The sequence below is a fragment of the Zalophus californianus genome, chromosome 2 (genome assembly GCF_009762305.2).
Source record: "Zalophus californianus isolate mZalCal1 chromosome 2, mZalCal1.pri.v2, whole genome shotgun sequence".
NCBI classification, from domain to species: domain Eukaryota; kingdom Metazoa; phylum Chordata; class Mammalia; order Carnivora; family Otariidae; genus Zalophus; species Zalophus californianus.
This window is the reverse complement of record NC_045596.1, coordinates 125,313,313-125,336,987: the sequence shown is the minus strand read 5'-3', so window position 1 is coordinate 125,336,987 and position 23,675 is coordinate 125,313,313. Positions and strand designations below refer to the sequence as shown.

At 37.8% G+C, this 23,675-nt stretch overlaps 1 protein-coding gene across 3 annotated transcripts in view; it reads left to right on the top strand.

Moving 5' to 3' along the window:
- Positions 1-23,675, top strand: part of IQCM (IQ motif containing M) — a 453,243-nt gene that overhangs the window by 64,301 nt on the left and 365,267 nt on the right. For all 3 annotated transcript variants that reach the window (XM_027599769.1, XM_027599770.2, XM_027599768.2), the window contains exon 3: positions 20,466-20,551. In XM_027599769.1, coding sequence (XP_027455570.1) covers positions 20,515-20,551 — 37 coding nt within the window. In that variant the 5' untranslated portion in view covers positions 20,466-20,514. The remainder of the gene's footprint in view (positions 1-20,465; positions 20,552-23,675) is intronic.

Below are 23,675 nucleotides of genomic sequence, written 5' to 3'. Positions count from 1 at the left end.
CATCACTCAGCCACCCCATCCCTCCCACCCCCCACCACTCCAGCAACCCTCCGTTTGTTTCCTGAGATTAAGAATTCCTCATATCAGTGAGGTCATATGATACGTCTTTCTCTGATTGACTTATTTTGCTTAGTATAATACCCTCTAGTTCCATCCATGTTGTTGCAAATGGTAAGATTTCATTTTTTGATGGCTGCATAATATTCCATTGTATATATATACACCACATTTTCTTTATCCATTCATCTGTTGTTGGACATCTAGGCTCTTTCCATAGTTTGGCTATTGTGGACATTGCCGCTATAAACATTGGGGTGCACGAACCCCTTCGGATCACTACATTTGTATCTTTGGGGTAAATACCAAGTAGTGCAATTGCTGGGTCATAGGGTAGCTCTATTTTCAACTTTTTGAGGAACCTCCACACTGTTTTCCAGAGTGGCTGCACCAGGCTTGCATTCCCATTAACAGTGTAATATTCTAACCCACTCTCCTTCCCTCCATCTGCCTTGTCATTGAAGAGAAGCTTGCAAGACTGACTTAGAAGGATCATTCTCCAAATATCTTATTCTGTCCATTATTTTTTAACTCATATATTCCTAAATTTCTCCACCATTGAGGAACTTCTGTTATGTTGTTTAAGTAATAGATACAATAAAAAAAAAAAAATCACTGTACAGAGGCTCCTGGGTGGCTCAGTCGTTAAGTGTCTGCCTTCGGCTTGGGTCATGATCCCAGGGTCCTGGGATCGAGCCCCACATCGGGCTCCCTGCTCAGCAGGAAGCCTGCTTCTCCCTCTCCCACTCCCCCCCTGCATGTATTTCCTCTCTTGCTGTGTCTCTTTGTGTCAAATAAATAAATAAAATCTTTAAAAAAAATCACTGTACAGTTTTTCTTTATATTTTAATTAAAATTATCATAGTGTAGCTTAACTTGCTTCTTTTTTTAAATTGAGATATAATCGACGTATAACATTATATTAGTTTCAGGTGCACCACATGATTCAACATTTGTGTATATTTCAAAATGATCACAGTAAGCCTAGCTTAGCATCCATCACCATACATACAAATTGTTTTTTTCTTGTAATGAGAACAGTTAAGATCTACTTTCTTAACAATTTGTAAAAACACAATACAATATTATTAACCATAGTCACCATGCTGTATATTATATCCCCATGCCTTGTTTATTTGGTAACTGGAAGTTTGTAGCTTTTGACTCCCTTCATCCATTTTATCCTACAGCCCACTCCCTGCCTCTGAGAACCACCTTTCTGTTCTTTGTATCTATGGGTTCAGTTTTGTTTGTTTGTTTTAGATTCCACATGTAAGTGAGGTCACATGGTATTTTTCTGTCTGACATATTTCACTTAGCGTAATGCCCTCAAATCCATGTTGTTGCTGATGGCAGGATTTCCTTTTTTATTGCTGAATAATACTCCATTGTAGTATATATACACCACATTTTCTTTATCCATTCACCTATCGATGGACACCTAGTTTGTTTTCATGTCTTGGCTATTGTAAATAATGCTGCAGTGAATGTAGGAGTGTATATATCTTTTTTGAGTTAGTGTTTTAATTTTTTCAGGTTAATACCTAAAAGTGGAATCATTGGAGCATACGGTAGTGCTATTTTTAATTTTTTGAGGAACCTCCGTACTGTTTTCCACAGTAGCTACACCAGTTTATATTCCCACCAACAGTGCACAAGGGTTACTTTTTCTCCACATCCTTTCCAGTACTGGCTATTTCTTATTTTTTTGATAATAGCAATAGCCATTCTTACAGATGTGAGGTGATACCTCATGATGGTTTTGATTTGCGTTTCCTTGATGATTGGTGAAGTTGAGTACGTTTTTATGTACCTTTGGCCGTCTGTATGTGTTTCGAAAGATGTCTATTCAGATCCTCTGCCCATTTTTTAAACCACGATCGTTTGTTTTTTTTGCTATTGAGGTTTTTGAGTTCTTTATACATTTTGGACATAACCTCTTGTTAGGTATATTATTTGCAAGTATTTTATCCCAATCAGTAGGTAGTCTTTTCATTTTTGTTGATGATTTCCTTTGCTGTGCAGAAAATTTTTAATTTGATGTAGATTCAGTTGTTGATTTTGCTTCTGTTACCTTTGCTTCTGATGTCAAATCTAAAAATTATAGTCAAGACCAATGTCAAGGAGATATTGCCTATGTTTTCTTCTAGGAGTTTTATGGTTTTATATCTTATATTCAAGTATTTGATCCATTTTGTGTTAATTTTTGTGTCTGATGTAAGATAGTGGTCCAATCTCATTCTTCTGTGTGTAGTGGTCCAGTTTTTCCAATACCATTTATTGAAGAGACTGTCCTTTCTCCATAGTATTTTCTTGCCTCCTTTGTTGTAAATTAATTGGCTCTATCTGCATGGGTTTATTTCTGGGATCTCTATTCTGTTCCATTGATCTATGTGTCAGTTTTTATGCCAATACCATACTATTTTGATTGCTACAGCTTTGTAGCATGGTTTGAAATCAGGAAGCATGATGCTTCAGGCTTTGTTCTTCTTTTTCAGGATTGTTTTGGCTATAAGGGGTCTTTTGTGGTTTCAAAATTTTAGGGTTTATTCTATTTCTGTGAAAAATGCCATTGGAATTCTTATTTGGCTAGACTAATTTTTCATCTCTCCTCCTTAAATTTGATAGCCTTTATCCTGCCTCAGTCTTTTTTTTTTTTTTCCCCTCCTGAAGAACCATGTCTAGATCTTTTATTCTTTAATCACGATGTTTATTTGGGGAAACTTATACCTTTTATTATCGCTTTTTAAAAAATTGTGAGGTCTTGCTCTTGTGTCTTTCACTTTCTTAAATGTTATCTCCTTACCTGTATATATGGTCCCAATTAATAATTACCTCCTTGTTAATGGAGGTCAATTCCTGTTTGTTATTCTAAGCTACCAGACTGCTTCTTTTGGGAGTAATTATAATGACATCTCCTTTAGTTCTAAGGTACTTAATTTTCACTTTATATTGCAGGTAACTTTTTTCATAAATTTTATAAGTTAAAAACTTTTTCCATTAATTAATGCTATAGATTTGGGAAATCAAGGTCCCAGAGAACAAGTTATATCATTCAGGAAGTCAGCAGCTAAACCTAGTTTTGGTACATATATTTCTGGGGAACTGGTTTTTGGTACTACTGAAAAAACTACCATAATTAATTGCTACAGTCAATTGTTTTACAAATAATTTTTGAACATTATATTTAGAGATTTTTGCTAGGATCTGTGAGGGATATTATGATAATTCAGACAGAAATATTATTCTTAAGACTTTTGTAGTGTAATAGAGGAAATAACATTTGCACACAAATAACCATAACACAAGATTTAAAAGGACAAGTGTCATAAATGAGAGATAGTGTAAGGGCTGTGGGATTCTGAGGAGACAAGGAAGACCTCCAATGTGGAGAATAAGAGAAAACTTTGTGCAGAAGGAGGCCTTTGATACGTTCCTCTAAGGAAAATCTGGATTGTTTGATCTTTGGAAAATAGGGAAGTTGCTATCTAGGTGGCAAGAGCAGAGTGAGCAAAACTGAGGAAGAAGGAAAGCACAGGTGGGAATAGGAAATGGGGAGCTTGCTTGCTTTGTGTAAGTGAGAGCGCTGGGACTTAGTGTTGGACTTCTGGCTTTGGGTTATTTCCCTATGATTTTATAAACACTGACACTTTGGTCAGAAGAGGAACATGAATATGGTAGTCTCCCTTTTTTTTTTTTTAAAGATTTTATTTTTGAGAGAGAAAGAGTAAGCGTGTGTGCATATGTGAACAAGGGGAGGGGCAGAGGGGGAGGGAGAGGGAGAGAATTTCAAGCAGACTCTGTGCTGAGCTGGAGTCCCATGTGGGGCTCGATCACATGACCCTGAGATCGTGACCTGAGCCGAAACTAAGAGTTGGACGCCCAACAGACTGAGCCACCCAGGCGCCCCTGGTAGTCTCCCTTTATCCCAGTTTTCCTTTCTGTCTTTTCACTTACTGGTGGTCAACTATGGTCTGGAAGCAATGTTCCTCCTTCTGGCTTATTGTCAGAAGGTCAATAACACCTAACGCTACATCACAATGCCTGCGTCATTCACCTCACTTCATCTCATTATGTAGACATTTTACCATCTCACACCATCACAAGAAGATGGTGAGTGCAGTACAATAAGATATTTTGAGAGATCGCATTCACCTTCTATTACAGTATATTGTTATAACTGTTCTATTTTATTATTATTGTTGCTTAATCTCTGTGCCTAATTTTTAATTAAGCTTTATCATAAACATGTTTACATAAGAAAAACCACAGTATTATAGGGTTTGGTACTATACACTGTTTCAGGCATCCACTGGGGGACTTAGAAGTGTCCTCTGTGGATAAAGGTGGGGGGATTTTTTTCTTTTTGATGTTGAGTAATAAGGCCACGTGTGAAGGAAGAGCTGAATTCATGTATTATTTGTCTCTAAACACTCTTACTCATTTTCACATCCTGGCCTATATATCATAGGCATAAGAATTGACATAGGCATAGTTCCAGGGAATTGACAGAATAGTCATGGTTCTGTATTTTGTGATTTTAGGGATACGAGAAAAGCTCATTTCACAAAGACTTAACAAAGTCCTCTGTGTGCTAATATCTGATATTTTCTTATACACATCCCTTGAAGACAAGTGATCAATACTTGATGTTTTTTCCCCTGTTAAAATATAAAAGCCTCTGGGCATAGTTCAAGAGCATTGTGCAGGGAAAGGATATCTCCAAGGGGGAAGAACATTTCTGGAAGAAAATCTAGGCAAACACTGATTTTTATTTTTTTGACTGACTTCACAATTTTGCCTAACCTAACTGTTTTAATATATCTCAGGAATGTCAAATATAAATAAATGCGTACATACATGTAAATAAAATATATAAATACAACACACTGAGTTCATTGGTGGTTTTATATTATTTTTATTTAATAAAAATGAAACAAAATGATCAATGTTTTATACCTAAAAGGTGTTTCCTAGCACATGAAATTAGGAACCAAACTCTTAGCGGGTTGTTGGATTTGGGATTTTTCTCTGGAGGAAGATCAGCTGTTCTTTCTTAACGAATACCTTGATTTCTGTTAATGAGCTACTCAGATGTATAAAAGAACAATTAAGTTCACTTTCAGCCTTCTGCTATATTATTATAATTTTATATAAATAGTTCTTAATAAAGTCATTTTCTAAATTGATTTTATTTTATGTAATGCTAGTTTTTCACTTAGAAAGGAACATGCTTGAAGAGCTAGCATATGGTTACCTTATGCTGCTCTTCAGTTGCTTCTTCCTTTAGTGCATTTCATGCTCTTCTCTGTGGTCTTTTTCCTTATTTTCTGTGATTTCTTCTTCCATGTAGGATTCAGTGCCTTCATGCTGCTCTTGGGTGTTTGAGCCTTCCTCACTTTCTTGCTTTACCTGGGCCTGTTTGGGTCTTCCAGCACCCTAACAAATCTAGACTTCTCTTCCCATCCTCTTCAGCTTTTCCTTTTGTTCCTAATATTGCTTATTTGTCCATCTGTCCTCCCTCCCTCCCTCCTACCCTCCTTCCCTTCTTTCCTCCCTCCCTTCTCTGTTTCCTCCTCCTCCTCTTCTTCTCCCTCCCTCCCACACCTCTCTCTCTGTCTTTCTCTTTGTGGCTTGTAGATCTTGTCAATATTCACAAAGGACTTGTTTTTTTGTTTTGTTGACGGTCTCTACTGTTTCATTTTTTGGCACTTGTTTTTGTTTTTTCTTGTCTCTCTTAGTTTCTTCTACTTTCTTTGAATTTAATAATTTTTGCTTTATATGTGTTAAAGTTAAATAACAATTTTAAATACTTCATTTAATAAATACATTTAAGGCAATAAATTTACTTCTTGATACTACTTTGCCTGCATTCCATAGGTTTAATTTGTTGTGCTTCCATTTAGTCCCTGTTCTAAATATTTCATAATTTCCATTTTGATCTACTCTTAATCAATTAGTTATTCAGGAGTACACTTTAAAAAACTATCTTTATACCGTGATTTGTAACAATTGTGTTATTCAAATTTTTAACATTTATTGGGACATTTCATGTGACTTAGTATATGGAAACATTTTTTAAATGCTCTATATGTGCTTGAAAAAAATGTGTATATTTGTTCAGGATTCTAAAAATATATATTACATCAAGCATCTAATGTTAAATATATATCCTTATTATATTGTATGTACTTGATCCATGTTTCTAATAGTGGTATGTTAAAATTTCCCTGTCCAATTGTTTTACATTTTTTCCATGTAATTCTTTTTTTTTTAAAGATTTTATTTATTTATTTGAGAGAGAGAGAGAATGAGAGATAGAGATCACGAGAGGGAAGAGGGTCAGAGGGAGAAGCAGACTCCCCGCCGAGTGCGGAGCCCGATGTGGGACTCGATCCAGGATCATGACCTGAGCCGAAGGCAGTCGCTTAACCAACTGAGCCACCCAGGTGTCTCCATGTAATTCTATTAATTGAAAGTTTGGAGCATTTTGTTAGGTTTATACAAATTCATGATCATCCTAACTTCTTGAAGCATTGTTTCCTTAACCATGATTTAGTGTACCTCTTCATTCCTATTAATAATTTTGACCTAAGATCTATTTTTGCATGCTAGCACTAGTGTTACAATGGCTTTTTTTTGGAGGGGGGGCTATTATTGGTAGGTAAATATTTTTTCATGAATTTCCAATCTTTATGTGTTCTTTGGTTTTAAGTCTATCTTTTATAACCAACCCTTTAGTTGAATTTTATTTGTATTATTCTATAATCTCTGTCTATTAACAGATGGGTACCATCTGTATTTATGGCACTGATTAACAATTTATATTTATTTTACCATCTTATTTTAGGTTTCCATTTAAATTCCATTTCTTTCCCTTGCTTTTTTTTTTTTTTTCTTGCCTTCTTTAGGCTTGATAAAGTTTTCAGTAATTATTATACGATTCCTCTGGTGGTTTCAGAGCTATTCATTGTATTGCCATTCTATTAGAAGTTCTTTAACATGTTAGTGGAAATATTTGTCTCTAATTTTTTCTTAAGAAATTAGTCAGTATATTTATTCTCTTCTTAAGCAAAACAAAGGCCCCGAACTTCTAATCCATTGAAAATTGTTCCTTTCTGGATCTTCCTTACCCCTTCCTGGTTATTATATTTAAAATTTTGGTTCCACATTAAAAAAAATCCATATTAACTGCTCATAAGTTTTGTAGGTAATAGTTATTTAAATTTACAAACATTATCAAATTTCTGTGCTTTTATATATATATATATATTTGTGTGGTGTGTGTGTGTGTGTGTGCATTTTATTCATTCCTTTTGGGATCACTTTCTTCTTCCTGAAGTATGTCCATTAACCACTCATTTTCAGGGGGTGTGTGTGTGTGTTTGTCAAGATTTCTTAGACTTAGTATTTCTAAATGTCCTTATTTGTTCTCACTTTTACATGATAGTTTGATTTTGAATTTTATGTTTCTTGTTATTTTTCCTCCAATATTCTAAGATACTGTCTTCTGTCAACAATCATTGCTGATGAGAGGTTTTGCCAAAGTTGTCATCCTTTTCTATATAGCCTATCTTTTCTCTATGTGGCAATTTATGTTTTTTTAAATTCATTTATTCATTATCCTTCAAATATTTATTGATTGACAGTGAGCGCTCTAGGCACTGGGTATTCATCAGTGTACAAAGCAGTAAAAATGCCCTGCACTCATAGATCTTACAGTCTAACAAGTGAATATATTAGCTAAGATAAAGCCAGTCACTGTAATAAATTAAACCCCTGATTCTCACTGGCTTAATGCTTTGAGATTTTATTTTTTATTTTTCACACTGTCTCTTATGGATGTTCCTACTTAGGGAGGTCTAAAGGTACAGGCTTCTTCTACTTTGTGACTGTGTCATCTTTAACATTTAGTTCTGATGCTGTCCTGGGGTCACCAATGTTCTAGCAGCCAGAGAGGGAAAAGAGCATGGAGGATCACATAGGAGGTTTTTAAGGACTAGGCCTAGAGATGGCACTCACCACTTGCGCCCATATTCTCATGGCTAGGATGCAGTCATTTGTTCACATTTAACTTCAAGGATGCCTGGTAAAGGTAGTTCAGCTGTGGGCCTAGGAGGAAGAGAAAACACATTTGGGAATCAGCTAGCAGTTTCTGCCATGCCACAAGTAAAATGCATGGTTTGCTAAATAGTATTAATACTAAGGAGGAAAGTAAATCAAGGAGGAGGCTGGGGGGGTTGTGGGAGGTCGGGATCCCAATTGTATATAGGTGGCTGTGAAGTCCTTACTTAGAGGGTACATTTGAGTATACACCTACAAGAAATGAGGGGTTGGTACCTTGTGGAGATCTGAAGGAACATTTCAGGCATAGTGAATAGCAAATGCAAATGTTCTAAGGTTGGGGGCAAGCGTGGTCAGCTAGAGCAACCAGGAAAGCAGTGTAGCTCCAGGACAGTGAACAGGTGCTGGGATAAAAATTAGGTCAGTGACATAAGTGATAATGTAGGGTTGTGTGAGCCATCAGTGGGTTTTGAATGGAGGGCATGATCTGACTCACGTTTTAGTGGGATAGCTCTGGTTGCTGGGTTGAGCATAGATTGAAGGAAAGGGGTAGGGAACAGAATGAGGCCAGTTAGGATTTACTCTAATAATATAGGTGAGAAATGGTGATGGTTTGGACTAGAGTGTTGACAGTGAAGGTGGCGTGAAGCTATCAGATTCTGAATATATTTTGAAAGTATTGCTGGCTTAGGATTAGCCTAATGGCTAGGATGTGGGATGTAAAAAAAAAAAGGAGTCAGGTGTGGTTGTTCAGCCTTAGTAACTGGAAGAGTGGACCTGTCATTTGCTGAGATTGGAAAAATGATCAGAGGAAAATTAGGAACTCAGTTTCAAAATGTAAAATTTGAGATGCTTTCATGACACTCAAATGGGAATGTGAAATAGCCAAGGAGAGAGGACCAAGCTATAAATACGTATTTGCGAATCAGAAACACAAAGATAGTACTTAAAGCCACGAAGCTGGACAAAATAACAAAGTAAATATATGTGGTGGAAAAGAAAAGAAATTCTAGTTCAGAGCCTTGGGACATTTTGCTATTTTGAGGTCAATGAGATGAGGAGGAACTAGCAAAAGACATTAAGGAGGAGGTAAGAGAAGGTCTAGGACAGCGGGGGTTCCCAGGAGCCAACTGCAGAAAATATGTCAAGAAAGAGTCAGTGATAGGGCGCCTGGGTGGCTCAGTTGGTTAAGCAGCTGCCTTTGGCTCAGGTCATGATCCCAGGGTTCTGGGATCGAGCCCTGCATCTGCTGCTCCCTCTGCCTGCCTCTCCCCGAGCTTGTACTCTCTCTCTCTCTCTCAAATAAATAAATAAAATCTTAAAAAAAAAAAAAAGAATGAGTCAGTGATGAAATGTATAAAATGCAGTTAATAGGTGAACCAAGATAAGGACTAAGAATCGTCAGTTGGATTTAATAGCATGAAGGTCAGCAGTGACCTTGATAGAAGGAATGGCAGGTTGTGATCCCCAGGAGACAGACCCTGAGGTGGAGATGAGCAAGAGGTTTGTTAGGAAGTACTTTTGGAATAGTCATCTGTGGAAGGGGAGGGGAGGAAGCAGGAATTAGGGCAAGTTGGGCTGTGATGCAGTGTAGTGAAGGTTGTAGCAAACCCCATGGGGAGCTCTAATGTTGAGATGGGGTGACATATCTGGACCTGCACAAACCTCTTGTTGACTAGTCATCGAAAATGGGCTGTCCTGGAAGGAGGCATGGTTTTGGACAAGGTGATTCTTTAGCCAGTGCAATCAGAGGAAGGGTCATAATTGAGAGCTCTCTTCTGGTGCATTTCCAGCAGCTGGGGAGTAAGTTCTTTGTGAGGCTCTGGCTAGTACATCACAGAGTCCATTAGAAGCAGTTTAGATAGAGTAGGGAGGGCAAAAACCTGATGAGAGTGGGTTCAAAAAAGAATGGGAAGACAGAAAACAGAGACAATGAGCACAGATGACTCTGCTCTTCATTCCTGTTGCTCGCTAGGACGTGTCTGGATGTGGATTTATTTTTATTCTTCTTGCTTGGCATCCAAGTGTAGTTTCAATCTCAAGATTCATGTCATTTTTCAATACTGGCACTTCAAACATTGCTTTTTCTCCATTTTTTTTTTCCTGGAACTTCTTTTATACACATGTTGGGATCTTTCAATCTATATTTTATATGTTTTACTCATTACTTCATCTTTTTATTTATATCTCTTTTTGTTATCTTCTGAGAAATTCCTCAGAAATTCCTTTTAAGTCACTGATTCTCTCTCTTTTTTTATTATGTTATGTTAATCACCATACATTACATCATTAGTTTTTGATGTAGTGTTCCATGATTCATTGTTTGTGTATTACACCCAGTGCTCCATGCAGAATGAGCCCTCTTTAATACCCATCACCAAAGACTGATGCTTAACCAGCTGAGCCACCCAGGTGCCCCTCTTGGTGGAGTCTTAACCTACTTATTTTAAATTCTTTTTCATATTCTTTTATCATTTTCATTTCCTATGAAGTGAATTACTATTCTAGTTGTTGATTTTATTGACTATCTTTCCTAGTGTTAGTTTCGGACATGTGTTTTATAATTTTGAAATTATTTTATAATAATTTTCAGGCTTATGTGGAGTAGAAGTTTTATTATATTTTTATATTTTATTTACTTCTATACCCACCACATTCTGGTTCACAATATTGTAACTTACACAATGTTTCCCATTGCAGAACCAGGTCTTATATTGGTTCCTTGGGGCTCCTGCCCTTGTGATACTGATGTATTTCAAATCCTATCTCTGAGCCAGTGGCTGGTGTGGCTAGGTCCTGGTGGTGAGACATGTGTGTATCTTCTGCCTCCCCACTTATGGAGCTTTTGATAAGCCCTTGCTCCAAACAGTGGTTTGGAAGTTTTGTTTCCTGCCTCCTCTCATCTGGTGGCTTTTTTAGCAGGGCCTGGCCCTAATCCTGTACCTGACATGGGAATTGTACTGAGTTCTGGGTATCCCACTGGAGCTGAACTCCAGGTAGCCTCTGCCTGCATCTAGGAGCTGGGACAGCATCCTCAGCTTCCATCCCATCACCACTGTGCATTTATTTTCTATTTCTGGTTCCTGAAGATCCCTACCTTATGGCCTTCAACCAGATATTGGTGAGAAAAAGACTAGTGTTTTGATATTTGTTGTTCAATGTGTTATTCCTCTTAGAGATTGTTTTTTTCTAGGAAGATATAAATGCTAGATATGGTACTGTATGTATCAGTGATGTGGTAATTAAATATTTTTTGGTCTCCTTTGATGATTCTTCATGTTTCTAAAGTTATCCCATATAGTAGACAAAGTATTATACCTCTTTATCCCTTATCCTCACTTCCTCTTTCCTACTTACTTTTAAAAAATCTTTTATAGAATCTGCATATATTTATAGACTCAAGAATAGAATTTATTATTAAGCTTTCACATGTATGCCATGGCCCTGAAATTCCTTCTTTTCTGGTCTGATTATGTTGACCAATATGGCCTTGAGACACTCTCCTTCCTTCTTTATTTCTGTGCTATTCCCACTCTCCACAAATCAGCTACTTGTCCTCTTTCTCAGAAAACTCATTCTCTCTTGGCTTTACATATCACCTGTGTCTTAAAGACTTTCAGAGCTACATCTCTAACATGGAGAGGCAGAAGAGGAAGTGACAGGTATGGAAATGAGGGCTTACCTGGGCCAGGTTTAGGAGCTATGCTGAATGTTTTTATACATTTATTCATTTGATCTCCCAGCAGCTATGAGCCATAAGAATGATTATTATCCATATTTTACAGATAAAAGAGCTCAAGCTTATCGAGTTAAGTAAGTAGCTAACCTAATTTGTCTGGGACTGAGGTAGCTGTCAGGACTCTGGACCTTTGGTTTTAAACAAGAAAGTACTTGGCAAACTGGAATGAATTGGTCCCCTGAGGCCTACAGTCAATGACTAGGAAATGGCGGAGCCCTCGACTTGAACCCAGGCCCCCTTGAGCCTAAGATCTTTGCTCTTCACCACCATGTTATATTGTCTCTATTAGAATAAAGTAGGAAGAAAAAGGACTGATTCAAAGAGGAGGTAGAAGGTAAAGGCATGAAAGAATTCATGAAAGTATACTGTTTCCTGGAAGGAATTTTGTTAGGGAAAATTGTGCTTTAGCAGGAGTCAGGAGACCCGAACTCTGGTTTCAGTTCATCGGCAAACCCAGTGTTGAGTTGGACAAATCACTTACGTCCCCATACTGCCGTGTCCTCACCCATAAAATGAGGGGCTAACAAGAAGACAACTCCTAAGATTGTTTCCAGTTTTAAAATCAACTCCAAAACCATTTCATAACCCGTAAATATTTTTACAAGGTGATCGAGAGAGAAGAAATCCAAAAGTAGATGCCAAGATTTATAGTATTTCATGATTTTGCTCAAATTTCTAGATTAACATCTCTAACATCAACTAGTATTTCTGAGCACAGCCAAATTTCATTTAAAGAGTTTAACAGTTTTGGCCTTTAATTTATTTTATTTAATTTGTGGTAATTAACTTTATGGTGTTTTCACTGTTGTCTTTAACTGTTTATATAATGTCCCAAACATCTCAGCAGGAGCTGCTTTTTCAATCCGGTTTTCACTCTTTATTGTTATTTCTAAAATGTTAATGTCTTCTATTTAAGGCATGTGTGATTAATAGCTGAGAGAATACTTCTATAACAGCACAGTTTTAATCTGTGAAAATTACAAGAAAAACAGTCACAACATGCCACAATTATTATTGAAGGCATAGCTGCATTTATTGACATGTGAATCTTCCGAAGATATTTTGAAAGCGTTTCTGATATAATAGAGAACTTAAGAAATAAGGCACTATGACCTTTTTTGTTGTTCCTGGACATACATATCATATCTGATATGTTTCTAACTAAAATTTCACCAAAATAAAACTTATAAGATATAACTTCCAGTATTTTTAACATTTCATTCAAGAAAAGCCATACTTTCCTTATTACCTCCTCCCCCACCCCTTTCTTTCTGTTTGTGTCTTAAGGTTGAATTCAAAGACTAGGAATTTGAGGCAAGAAAAATGTGGAATAGTGCCCGCCTTTCTGAAACTAGTTTGTGTGTGTGCGCGCGTGTGTGTGCGTGTGAGCACACACACGCGTGTGTGTGTTTGTGTGTATGATTACTGCTCAATCTGGGCCGAAGCAATTAGCCCCTTTTCTCATTTGGATAATTGTGGTCTTCCTATCAAGGTAACTAGGTGCATAAAATTAAACAATTCCATACATCACCTAGTGCTCATCACGACAAGGGCACTCCTTAATCCCCATCCTAGCTGTGGGAACATGGAAAAGTTGGTCAAACTTCTCTGAACCTCAGTTTCTTCAGGCAGTGAAGTGAAAGCCTAACTACTTCCTGCAGCTGCTGGAAGGAGTAAACCTGATAATGTATGAATGCACATCCCCCGCTCCTCTCTTGCCCAAGAAACTCTTGTTTCACACTTTAGCCATCATTTCACAATGCCACTTTTTCGAGAAAGCCTTTCCTAATGTGTTTTTTTGTTGTTCATTTATTAATGTCAGCGTGACCCACTAGAACACCATCAACTCCATTAAAAAAAAAATTAAAGTCCATCAGCCACATTGCAAAAAATTATGACACGTTACATGGAAAATTTAGTGGTAGTGAAATTTCTAAGTAGATATTAATAGCTCTGAAAACAAGCAGATTATAATGATCGAGGACTTCTTGCAGGAATTCAAATCAACTGCTTTTTATGAGGTATTTATTGCTTGGCTAGCCATGTACTTGGTCTTATGGAAGACACAAAAGAAAAAAAAGACTAGTTTCTTCCCCAGTCAGGCTTAGACTAGCACAGATATTGTTGGCTTTTAGCAAAGCTCTATGCTTCATTTTTCTTTTGAGAAAGAGAAGAGGAGAAATAAAACTATCTGTAATGATGAGAATAGTGTTTTTAGAGTTTTAGTAGGTTACTTTGAAAAACTAATAATTAAAACTTAAAATTGGGGGCACCTGTGTGGCTCAAGTCAGTTAAGTGGCCGCCTTCAGCTAAGGGCATGATGTCTGGGTCTTGGGATCCAGCCCTGCGTTGAGCCCTGCGTCAGGCTCCTTGCTTCCCGGGGAGTCTGCTTCTCCCTCTCCCTACCCAACTCGTGCTCTCTCTCTTTTCTCAAATAAATAAATAAAATCTTTTTTTTAAAAAAACCTTAAAATGTATTGTTAAATAAATTTAAATTGATGTGTAACATATAATCAAAAAAGTACACGATTTCTAAGTGCACAGCGCAAGGAATATTCACAAAGTAAACCCGCCTGTGTAACCACCATCTGATAAATAAACATTACCAGCACCCTAGAGGCTTTCCTTGTGCCCCATCAGACTCTACACCCTTTCTCCAAAGGTCACCATTATTCTGTTTTCTATCACCATTAATGTTTTGCCTGTTTTTGAACTTTATATTAGTGGGAGCATACAGTATGTTCCCTTTTATGCTTTCTCTCAAGATTATGTGTGTGAGAATCAGTTATGTCTGTGTATACGGCAGTTCATTCTCACTGCTGAGACACATTCATTTGTATGAATCTGTTGTGATTTATCTATTCTACTGTCAGTGGGCACTTGGGTTGCTTCCAGTTTTCACCTGTTACAGAAGAGTGCTGCAGTGATCATTCTTACATGTGGCTTTCAGTACACAATGTAAAGTGTTTCTGTTGGGCGTGGCAGGGCTGAGCCATACCTAGTTGTAGATTTAGGTTTTGAAGGTAGTGCCAAATAGTTTTCCAAAGATTACCAATTTAGACTCCCCACAGGCAGTAAATGAGTATTTCAGTAGCTCTATATCCTTGCCAACACTTAGGATTTTGTTAAAGCCATTCATTTGGGGGTGTGGTACTTGTGGTTTTACTTTGTGTTTCCTTAATGACTGATGAATTTTGAGCATCTTTTTGCATGCTGATTTCCCATTTGAAAATCCCCTTTGCAAAGTGTCTATTGCAATCATTTGCCTACTTTTATATTAGATTGTCCATTTTTTCTTTGATTTGTAGAAGTTTTATTTTTTTATATGATATTTTTGTGCTTATAATTTTGGAAAGTATGGGGACTAAAAGTCAGTATTTCAATTCCCTTCAGTAGATGATCTCTTTACTGAGGTATGGCTCCATCTGACATTGCTTGCTTCCCCCCCCCCCCACGTTATTCCACTTAACCACTATGGGATGATAGTCTTATGTCACCAAGGCCAGCCCATCATCTTCTGTCAGTAAGCTTTGATTCTCGGTGGCCTTCAATGTACATGTTCATGTATTGCCAGATCCTACTTTATACATCTGTATATCAAAACCCTAAGGTAAGATCACAGAAAAACTTTATAGCTTACTGATTATGGCTCAGAAGGACCAGTTGTACACATTGAGGCCAAATGGGAAAGAATTCGTGTGTTTTAGCTAAAGAGTATTTTAAAGTCTCATGTGCGAGTCTTCCCAGTTTAGCATCTTCTTTTTCATGACTTTAGAATTGAGATGAAATTAACAGCTTTCTTTTGTGACTTAAAGATTTAACTATTGTATGTAAAACCAGGAATATTTGGGATCTCTTCATTAGTGTCAGTGTCCATGCAAGCCCACAAGGAAATAGAGCATAACATCTGTTTGGTGAAGTTGAACCTTATATCCAGAAGGCCCCTGTGAAATCATCGACTGGGTGTCTCTGATCCCGTAGCGTTGGGGTTGGGATTGGTGGCAGTGACCCCCATGCCGGGAGAAGCCCTGAGACCCTCTTCAGTCAGAACAGCAAGGCTTTCATCTCTTGTCCTCATTGACTTCTGAAGAAGAGTTCCTTTAAACATAGGTTGAAGCTCCTCTTTTAAAAATTGTGTGTCTATTTTAAATCCTTCACTTATAGACAGGAATTGAGAAAGGAGGTGGAGTTCAGTGAGGTTAAGTGGTTTGGCCAAGATCACACACTTGTGCAATGGCAGAATCAGGACTGAAATCCAACATTGCTCTCTCCACAGTGCTCTGAGACTCTGATGTTTGTGTCAGCTGGAGCAATATCCTAATAATTCAATTATGTCCTTTTCCTTCCCAATTCTGGCTCTGAGAAGTGTATTCACCCAAGTTAATTAGAGAATCATAGGGAGGTTTCCGTGTTGGGAAGGGAGTGTGCTTGCCACGGTCACACACATTCCCCGGGATCCCAGCGTAGCTGATATTAATGATCACGCATATAATATCTTCTTTCCAACTCATTTTATGGCCGTCTGACTAATTTGGTTCATAATTTTAATTACGCAGTTGTACTTTTTTTAGTCTCCTATTGTCTGGTATATCTTTTTACCCATTATAAATGCCTAATATTGGCTCTGCTATATTGGACTTGTTCCATTTTGTTTTCTTTCCCTGCACTCCTTTCTGTTTTCTCATTCGTGTTGTTTGGTACCAGCATATCTGATGTCTGGTCAGAGGGACAAAGAGACTCGGCAGAGAGAAGTCAGGAAGCAGATCTGGAAAATGACCTAAAGGTCCTTGTTGACTTGAAGGAGAAAAAGTGGAGGAGGGTTCACACTTATTAAAGAATGAAACAGGACAAATGACTGGACAAAATCTCAGAGGGCGATCGTAGTGGCCAAGGGTTGAGAGGCACACGGCCGGGGTGGCGGGGCGGGGGGGCGCGGTTTGCAACCATGGACATGATGGAAAGAGGTCAGGCCTAGGCCACTTTCTTGTATATTCTGCTCCCAAGTTCCAGAGAACAGAGAAAAAGTGGACAGGGACAGGATGGAGACAGGAACTCTTAACCACGCAGTTTTTTGAAATTTGGGGCCAGTTAGAATTATATACATTACAAAAGCAATGTAATAATAGATTTTAAGAAAGTAATGGGGCCTTTGAGGTCTTCTTGCCCAACAGTTTTATTTTACAAATGAGGAAACTAAAGGCTAAGAAAAGTCGAAACAAGCCCCTTGGCTCAGTTCTCGGTGGAGCAGTGGGATGTCAGTCCTATATTTTTCATCCATATTTACTCAGTTGCAAGAGCGAGAAAAGCCCAAGGCAAGGAGCTAGGTTTTATAATAAATGCATTTGGAAGTCATGGAAAGGAAATGATACACTCCGATACACATTTAAGAAGACAACTCCTGCTGTGTGGAGAAGGAATTGGAATAGGATAAGAGTGGGGATTAAGACAGCAGTTAGGAGGCTGTTTCAACATTCCAAGAACGAGATGATTGTGGCTGGGAGAGGGAAGTGAGGAGAAGGAGATATTTTGAAGTTAAAATGTAGAAGACTTGATGGATTGGATGTGGTAGGTAAAATATAGAAGGAGTCAACGTTTTATGGCTTGCGCAACTGGGTGGATATAGGTACAATTTCTAACGTGGAGAAGTGGGAAGGGAGTAACATGTGATTGAACGTCAGGAAGATTGCTCTCATGCACCCTTCTGTCAACTGTTGAAACTGCCTGTTTCGATCCGTGGATCATGACCTGTTTCCCCAAGTCCTGCTGAAGGCCATAGGGCAGTTTTTTGTCACTAGGATCCTTAATTATACAGGGTACCATGATAAACTCTTACCAGTCATCTGCTTTGGAGGGATAAGCTAAGGAGATAAGGAAGGGAAATACTGTTTCTACGTTTGTTTGCTTTTTATCTGCATAGAAATAGAATTAGAAGCCCTTAGCCTTCCTGTAACCCAATAGGAGAGCCTTGGATTGCACCTCCTGAAGGAGAAAGGGAGGAAGGATGTTTTCACAGATGTGCCTGAAAAGACATGAAAAGGTAGGGCATCCCTGTTCCAGCATGCTGTTGCCATAATTACTCTTTCCACAAACAGTTTTTGAAATCCTTCTTTAGGCCAGGTCCTCTTAAAGGCACTGGGACTACTGCAGGGAAGAAAACAAAGTCCTTCCTTATGGAAGTCACATTCCAGAACATTACTTACGTAATGTAGATGCTCTACCCACTGAGCCAGCCAGGCACCCTAGCTCACAGACTTTCTTATGACATCTGGTATACAGGTGTTTGCATTTTATTTAAAATTTTGACTTACGTCTTTGCCTTTTCTTCCAAAATAGATGGCATACCCCTTGTACAACCCAGACACTAGATTTGCACTTATTAGTCGATCAACGTATCAGGAGGGACTCAGCGTTTCCTAACTGTCTGCTGGGGATGTAAAGTGGAGAGGGATTCTATCTGCTGATACTCCATGTCAGTGTGCTGCTTATCTTTAAGTAATTCCATCCTCCAGGGCTTCCTCCACCCCCAGCTCCTGTCTCAGCATCCTCTATCACCTCGGTTTGCGGGGGCATTACCATGCCAGCACCCCTTTAGGATGCTTGGCTAGTTTTGTGCATTAAAAGGGCTGTGGGATGTCTTGCTTGCCAGCCAATTTAATGCAGGCTGACACTCCTGGCACACTGAATTAAGGTGGAGGAGCCAAACGCCCCAGAGAAGAGTCCATTTCTATGGAGATTAAAACAAGAAAATGACAGCACAAAATACCTTTATTTTCTTCTCATATTTAAATGAAAAGAAGACAGTAATTAAGCGAGACCAGAAGATGAGTTCTGATAGTTAATTGCTAAGAGAGGTGCAGTATTTTAATTTGTCCCAGTTCATTTGTAGAACCAGGCAGATGAGGTACATGGTTGGTGCTCTTGCCCATGGTATAATGCTGACAACTTGAGAATTAATCATTTTTGGATGTTCCAGATTTGTTATTTTAAAACTGTAACTATAAAATTTTACTCCCTCTGGGTAGAAGTTGAGGGAAAGTGTCGTAGCCTTTTATCTAAGAGCATGTGGCTATAGAGTCATGACTTCCACAGGGCCATGATGGTTGGTGGATTTTTTTTTAAAGATTTTATCTATTTATTTGAGAGAGAGAGAGAGAAAGCATGAGAGGAGGGAGGGTCAGAAGGAGAAGCAGGCTTCCCGCCGAGCAGGGAGCCCCATGCGGGGCTCCATCCCAGGACTCGAGGATCATGACCTAAGCCGAAGGCAGACGCTTAACCCACTGAGCCACGGCTTGTGGATTTACTCAAATAATCCCCAAATTATTTAACAGGTCTTGAACACTTCACTACAGTTTGGTGCTCTAGTCAGCTAACTGAAAATTATACCTAGAGTTTTAGAACAAGAGGCTCCATGAGACTCTGTAAAGCATTTAATATTACTATTTCCAATTATAAAGCAGTGTGAGCACACAGTAGTATGCACTGGTGGAACTGATTCCCTGGCTGTAGGGACAACATTTGATGTATTTTGAATAATCCTTTGGAAGTAATGATAATTTCAAATGTAGGAGGAAGGGCTCAGCTCAATAAACATATTAATCAGCCCTTTTTGAGCACCTCCAGAATGGGATGCACTGAGCTGGGAAACATGAAGGTCAAGGCAAAAGGCAGCGGTTCGCTCCTCCAGCTGACTGTTTGAATCTTTTGGGAAACTTAAAAAATGCAGATGCCTAGGTTCCACTCTAGACGGATATATTTTTAACCACCTCCCACCCAGGCAATTCTACTAGACATCCAGCGTTGAGGAGCCCCTGGTATGAAGTATAGTTTGGTTTTCAAGGCACTTGGAGTTTAATTGAGAATATAGGACTTCTATTTATATTCATCACTCTATTTTTTTCTTTTTTCTTTTCTTTTTTTTTTTTTTTGCTCCTTAAACAGAAGCATTTGGTAAGTTTCAAATGAGACATTGACATCATGACTACTGTGTTTACAAGAACAGACCCCTAGAGGCCTGGGTGATCATGAAGGAGGTAGGATTTGAACCTATGCTGTAAGGATGGGTAGGACATATGTTTAAAAAAAAAAAAAGATGTGAGAGCAGTGCATTCTGAGTAGAAGGCTAGCCTCAACCTAAGCTCAAGTGTGTAAGCTCAAGGCAAGGATGTGTAAGGTACGTGCCAGGTATTAACAGGATATTATTTGGAAAATAGTGAGAAATCAGAGAAGCCTGTTTAGGACTCGGGCCCAAAGATGGGGATTTGAGTTCTGTATGTGCTATGAAATAACTGCTTACTTCAACAAGTTGTCTCACATCTCTGAGCTCCAGTTTCCACATCTGCCAAAAGTGGGACAATAGTTCCTGTCAGGTTGTTCGGAACCAGTAAGGTAATACGTATACAAGCACTTGGTAAACCACAGAGCCCCACCCAGTACTAGCTGTTGTTATCACTGTCTTTCGGAGGGGTAGGCATGGAAGATTTTAGAGCAGAGGAGTGCTGTATAACAAGTGTTAATAATTCACCCAATTTTTTTTATGAGTGGGAGAAAGAAATAGCTAAAAATTAGTATTTATAATCAATGCATTATTTAATGTAATTGTGTTTAGGGACTTGGAGCCCAACTTTCAAAAAAGAAGATCACCCTAACCACCCATCATGGTTGCTGCAGAGGCTATGCCTGATAAGGCAGAATGTGAGTATCACATTTCCGTAACAACTCAGTGCATAATGCTTCATGCTCCACCGGCTTTGAGGAAACTTTTAATTATTAATCCTTAGAACACTAAAGTTATTGGTGTACCTTGTAAGAATTCATCTCATTCCCTTTATTTCAATATCACCAAATTTGAGATATCTATAGCAGGTTTTAATTTAGGGTGCTGTCTAATATGGTGTCTACTAGCCACATATGGCTATTCAGTGCTTGAAGTGTGACCAGGGAAACTAAGGAACTGAATATTTAATTTTAATTCATTTTAATTTCAATACAAAAAACTGATAATTCAGTCATCAGAAAACTTTTAACAGTTTGGAACAACTGTTTGGAACAACTTGAGTATGTGAATATATTTTTGCAAGTGGATACTTTAGAAAATCTAAGGCCAGTATCTGAATTGAGAGGTATATAAGTACAAAAGACAAGATTTTGAAGACAGAACAAAAAAGAATGTAAAGTATCTCATTAATTTTTAATATTGATTAATGTTGAAATGATAATACTTGGATATAATTTAAATAAAATCTATAATAATTACTGTATGTTTTTAAAATTAATTTCATCTCTTTTCATTTTTAAAAATGTGACTACTAGAAAATTTTAAATTACATATATGACTCACATTGTATTTCTTTTAGAGCTGATCTAGACTTGGCAACACTTCGGTTAATCTTAAATTTAGGCTTAGCTAGCCTGATTGAGAAACATAGAGTGCTGAATAGAGGGTTGGGATTATCAAGGTTTTCTGGTTAAGCAACTTCCCCTTGGCTCTTGTGACCCCAGACAGTATATGGTACAAGCCAGTGGGCTTCTATTCTAGGCTACAAATAGAGTGCCATGTGGATTACTGTAACTCTCTATTTGGGTAATACAGCACATTTTTAGATGGAAAGGGCAGAAAGGAAGAATGTTCTCTAAGTTCCATTTTGCCTTTGGGTCATGCCCATAATTACTTAAATTATATTTGAAGGCTTGATCCTGAAAGCTGGAAATTCCCCTGTATTTCCTTAGCAACCGAGTCCCACTCTGAGAGAGATTAACATAGAGAGATTTTTTTGTTTTGTTTTTAGAGGGGAGGTGCACTGTAAATTCTCCCTCAGGTAGGTAGGCAACCTATTAATCCTTATTATTGCAAAGACAATAAGCCACTTTGCTAAAGAAGGAATAAAGAAAGTGGGGGAGTGAGGAAAAGTGTGTAAGAGACAATTCAACAGAATGCTGTTTCATTGGAAGTGAAGAGTTGGGTCTTAATGCAGAATGTGTTGTGGAAATGATTGTCAAATATAGGTTTTAGGAGGTGATAGGCATATACCACTTGGAATTTGGGTTTCACTTGGCTTTTGAACTCTTTTTGAAAAGAAATTAGACAAATTATATTTTCCTCACTTACGTGTAATGAAATTGAATATAAACTATTTTCTTTGAGGTTCCTCTTCGAAGGGCTTCCCTTCCATTTCCTAGTTTCTACAACTCTTTTCCCTGGAATGAATTAAACCATCTTTGTTCCGGCTTCCCTCTCCTGCTCCTCATCCCTAAAGCTCTTAATCTAACTCTGCCCTTCCTCTGAACCTGCTTTGAGAAGATCTTTCAGCACACACAGTAATATTCAATCCTTTGTTAGTTTGTTTTTCACTCGTTTGCTGTATGTTTGTTATTTTTAGCCAAGGAATATTTCCTACAAAATGAAAACTTAGGAAGAGCTCAAATATGTAAAACAGATAAGGTCTGAGATGCTCTGATTGAAAGATGGAAGAGCCCGGAAGGCATATGAAATTGACAAAGCGCAGTTTTAAAACCACTGCCTTAGTCTGGATTTGATTCACTGTTTTATTGTTTTATTTCTCTTGGGATATTTCTGTTTTAAACCTTGTCTCTAATAATACAATGCAAAGTCTTATATCTTTAAAGGCGAATTCATACATTCATGAGCTGGCAGTTGGTGGGATGTTGGTGACTTATGCTGGCCTATGTCATAGCATATGGATCATACCGAATGTCATGGCCTTTATTGACAATAGTTTTTCTGGAGTTAGGCTCTAAATACCTGGAAGGTAGGGATACCTAATGTCCTATTTATTTCAGCACATTTAGCACCAAATTAGCACCAAATTTAGCACACTTAGCATCTGGGACTTAGTAGGTACTTAATGAGCATATACTAAACCTCATTGAGTCTGAGGTATGGCTTTTCTAACACCTGTGAAATCAAACACACAGGCACTTACTTTGACTATATAGGCAAAGAGGGCCTTAGCCATGTAGTCATACATCTTTGTTTAGGATAGCTCCTTAGTAAATTTTTGTGAAGTCTCTGGAGAGTGCAGCCTGTTTGTAGGAAGGTTAGAAAGCCTCTTAGTAAGGCCAGTTATTTTTGTTATGTTTATAAAAAACACATGTTTGCAAGTCCCTAGGTCTTTCTAGGGGAGAAAAGACTTGCTCAATGATACAATCAAGAGATGGCCAGTGGCTTGTTCCCTGTTATAGCTTCCATAATCAGGTCTTCTGGTATTTTCACTTCACAGATTTACTAGAGCAGTTACATAGAGCTCTAAAGCATTAAGAGAATTCTGAAGTTTTATGAACTACCAGTCATAATACCACTAAATTGATGATATACGAAGAGTGAGTTTTTTTTTTCAAATATAAAATAAATGTAAGAAAATATTTTAGCCTAGTGAAATTGTTTGGCATTAGAAATTCATTATCTTTCCCCATGGAAATGTTAATATTTGCACTCATGTTTTATGTAGGTAGTATAAGTTTTTCAATCTCTTCATGAACTTTATCATAAAATATTTGTGATTGCTTATAATAATTTTTATTGCTTTTGGGGGGTTGCTAACTTGAAGGATTCAAAGTATAATGAAATTTTATTATTTGCAAATCTGTTAATTAATTAGTTTTGGATAAAAAGAACTATAATACCAGATTTATTCAAACCAATTTAGAAAGTTGAAATTTATCTTTGTGCTACTGAAGAAATGAGGATTGACTAACGAAATTAATGATATAAACATGGTTGGAGAAGAGCTTAGCTCAATGATAGTAATAATACAATAACTACAGTAATAATTGCTCATATTTATTGAAAACTTATTAT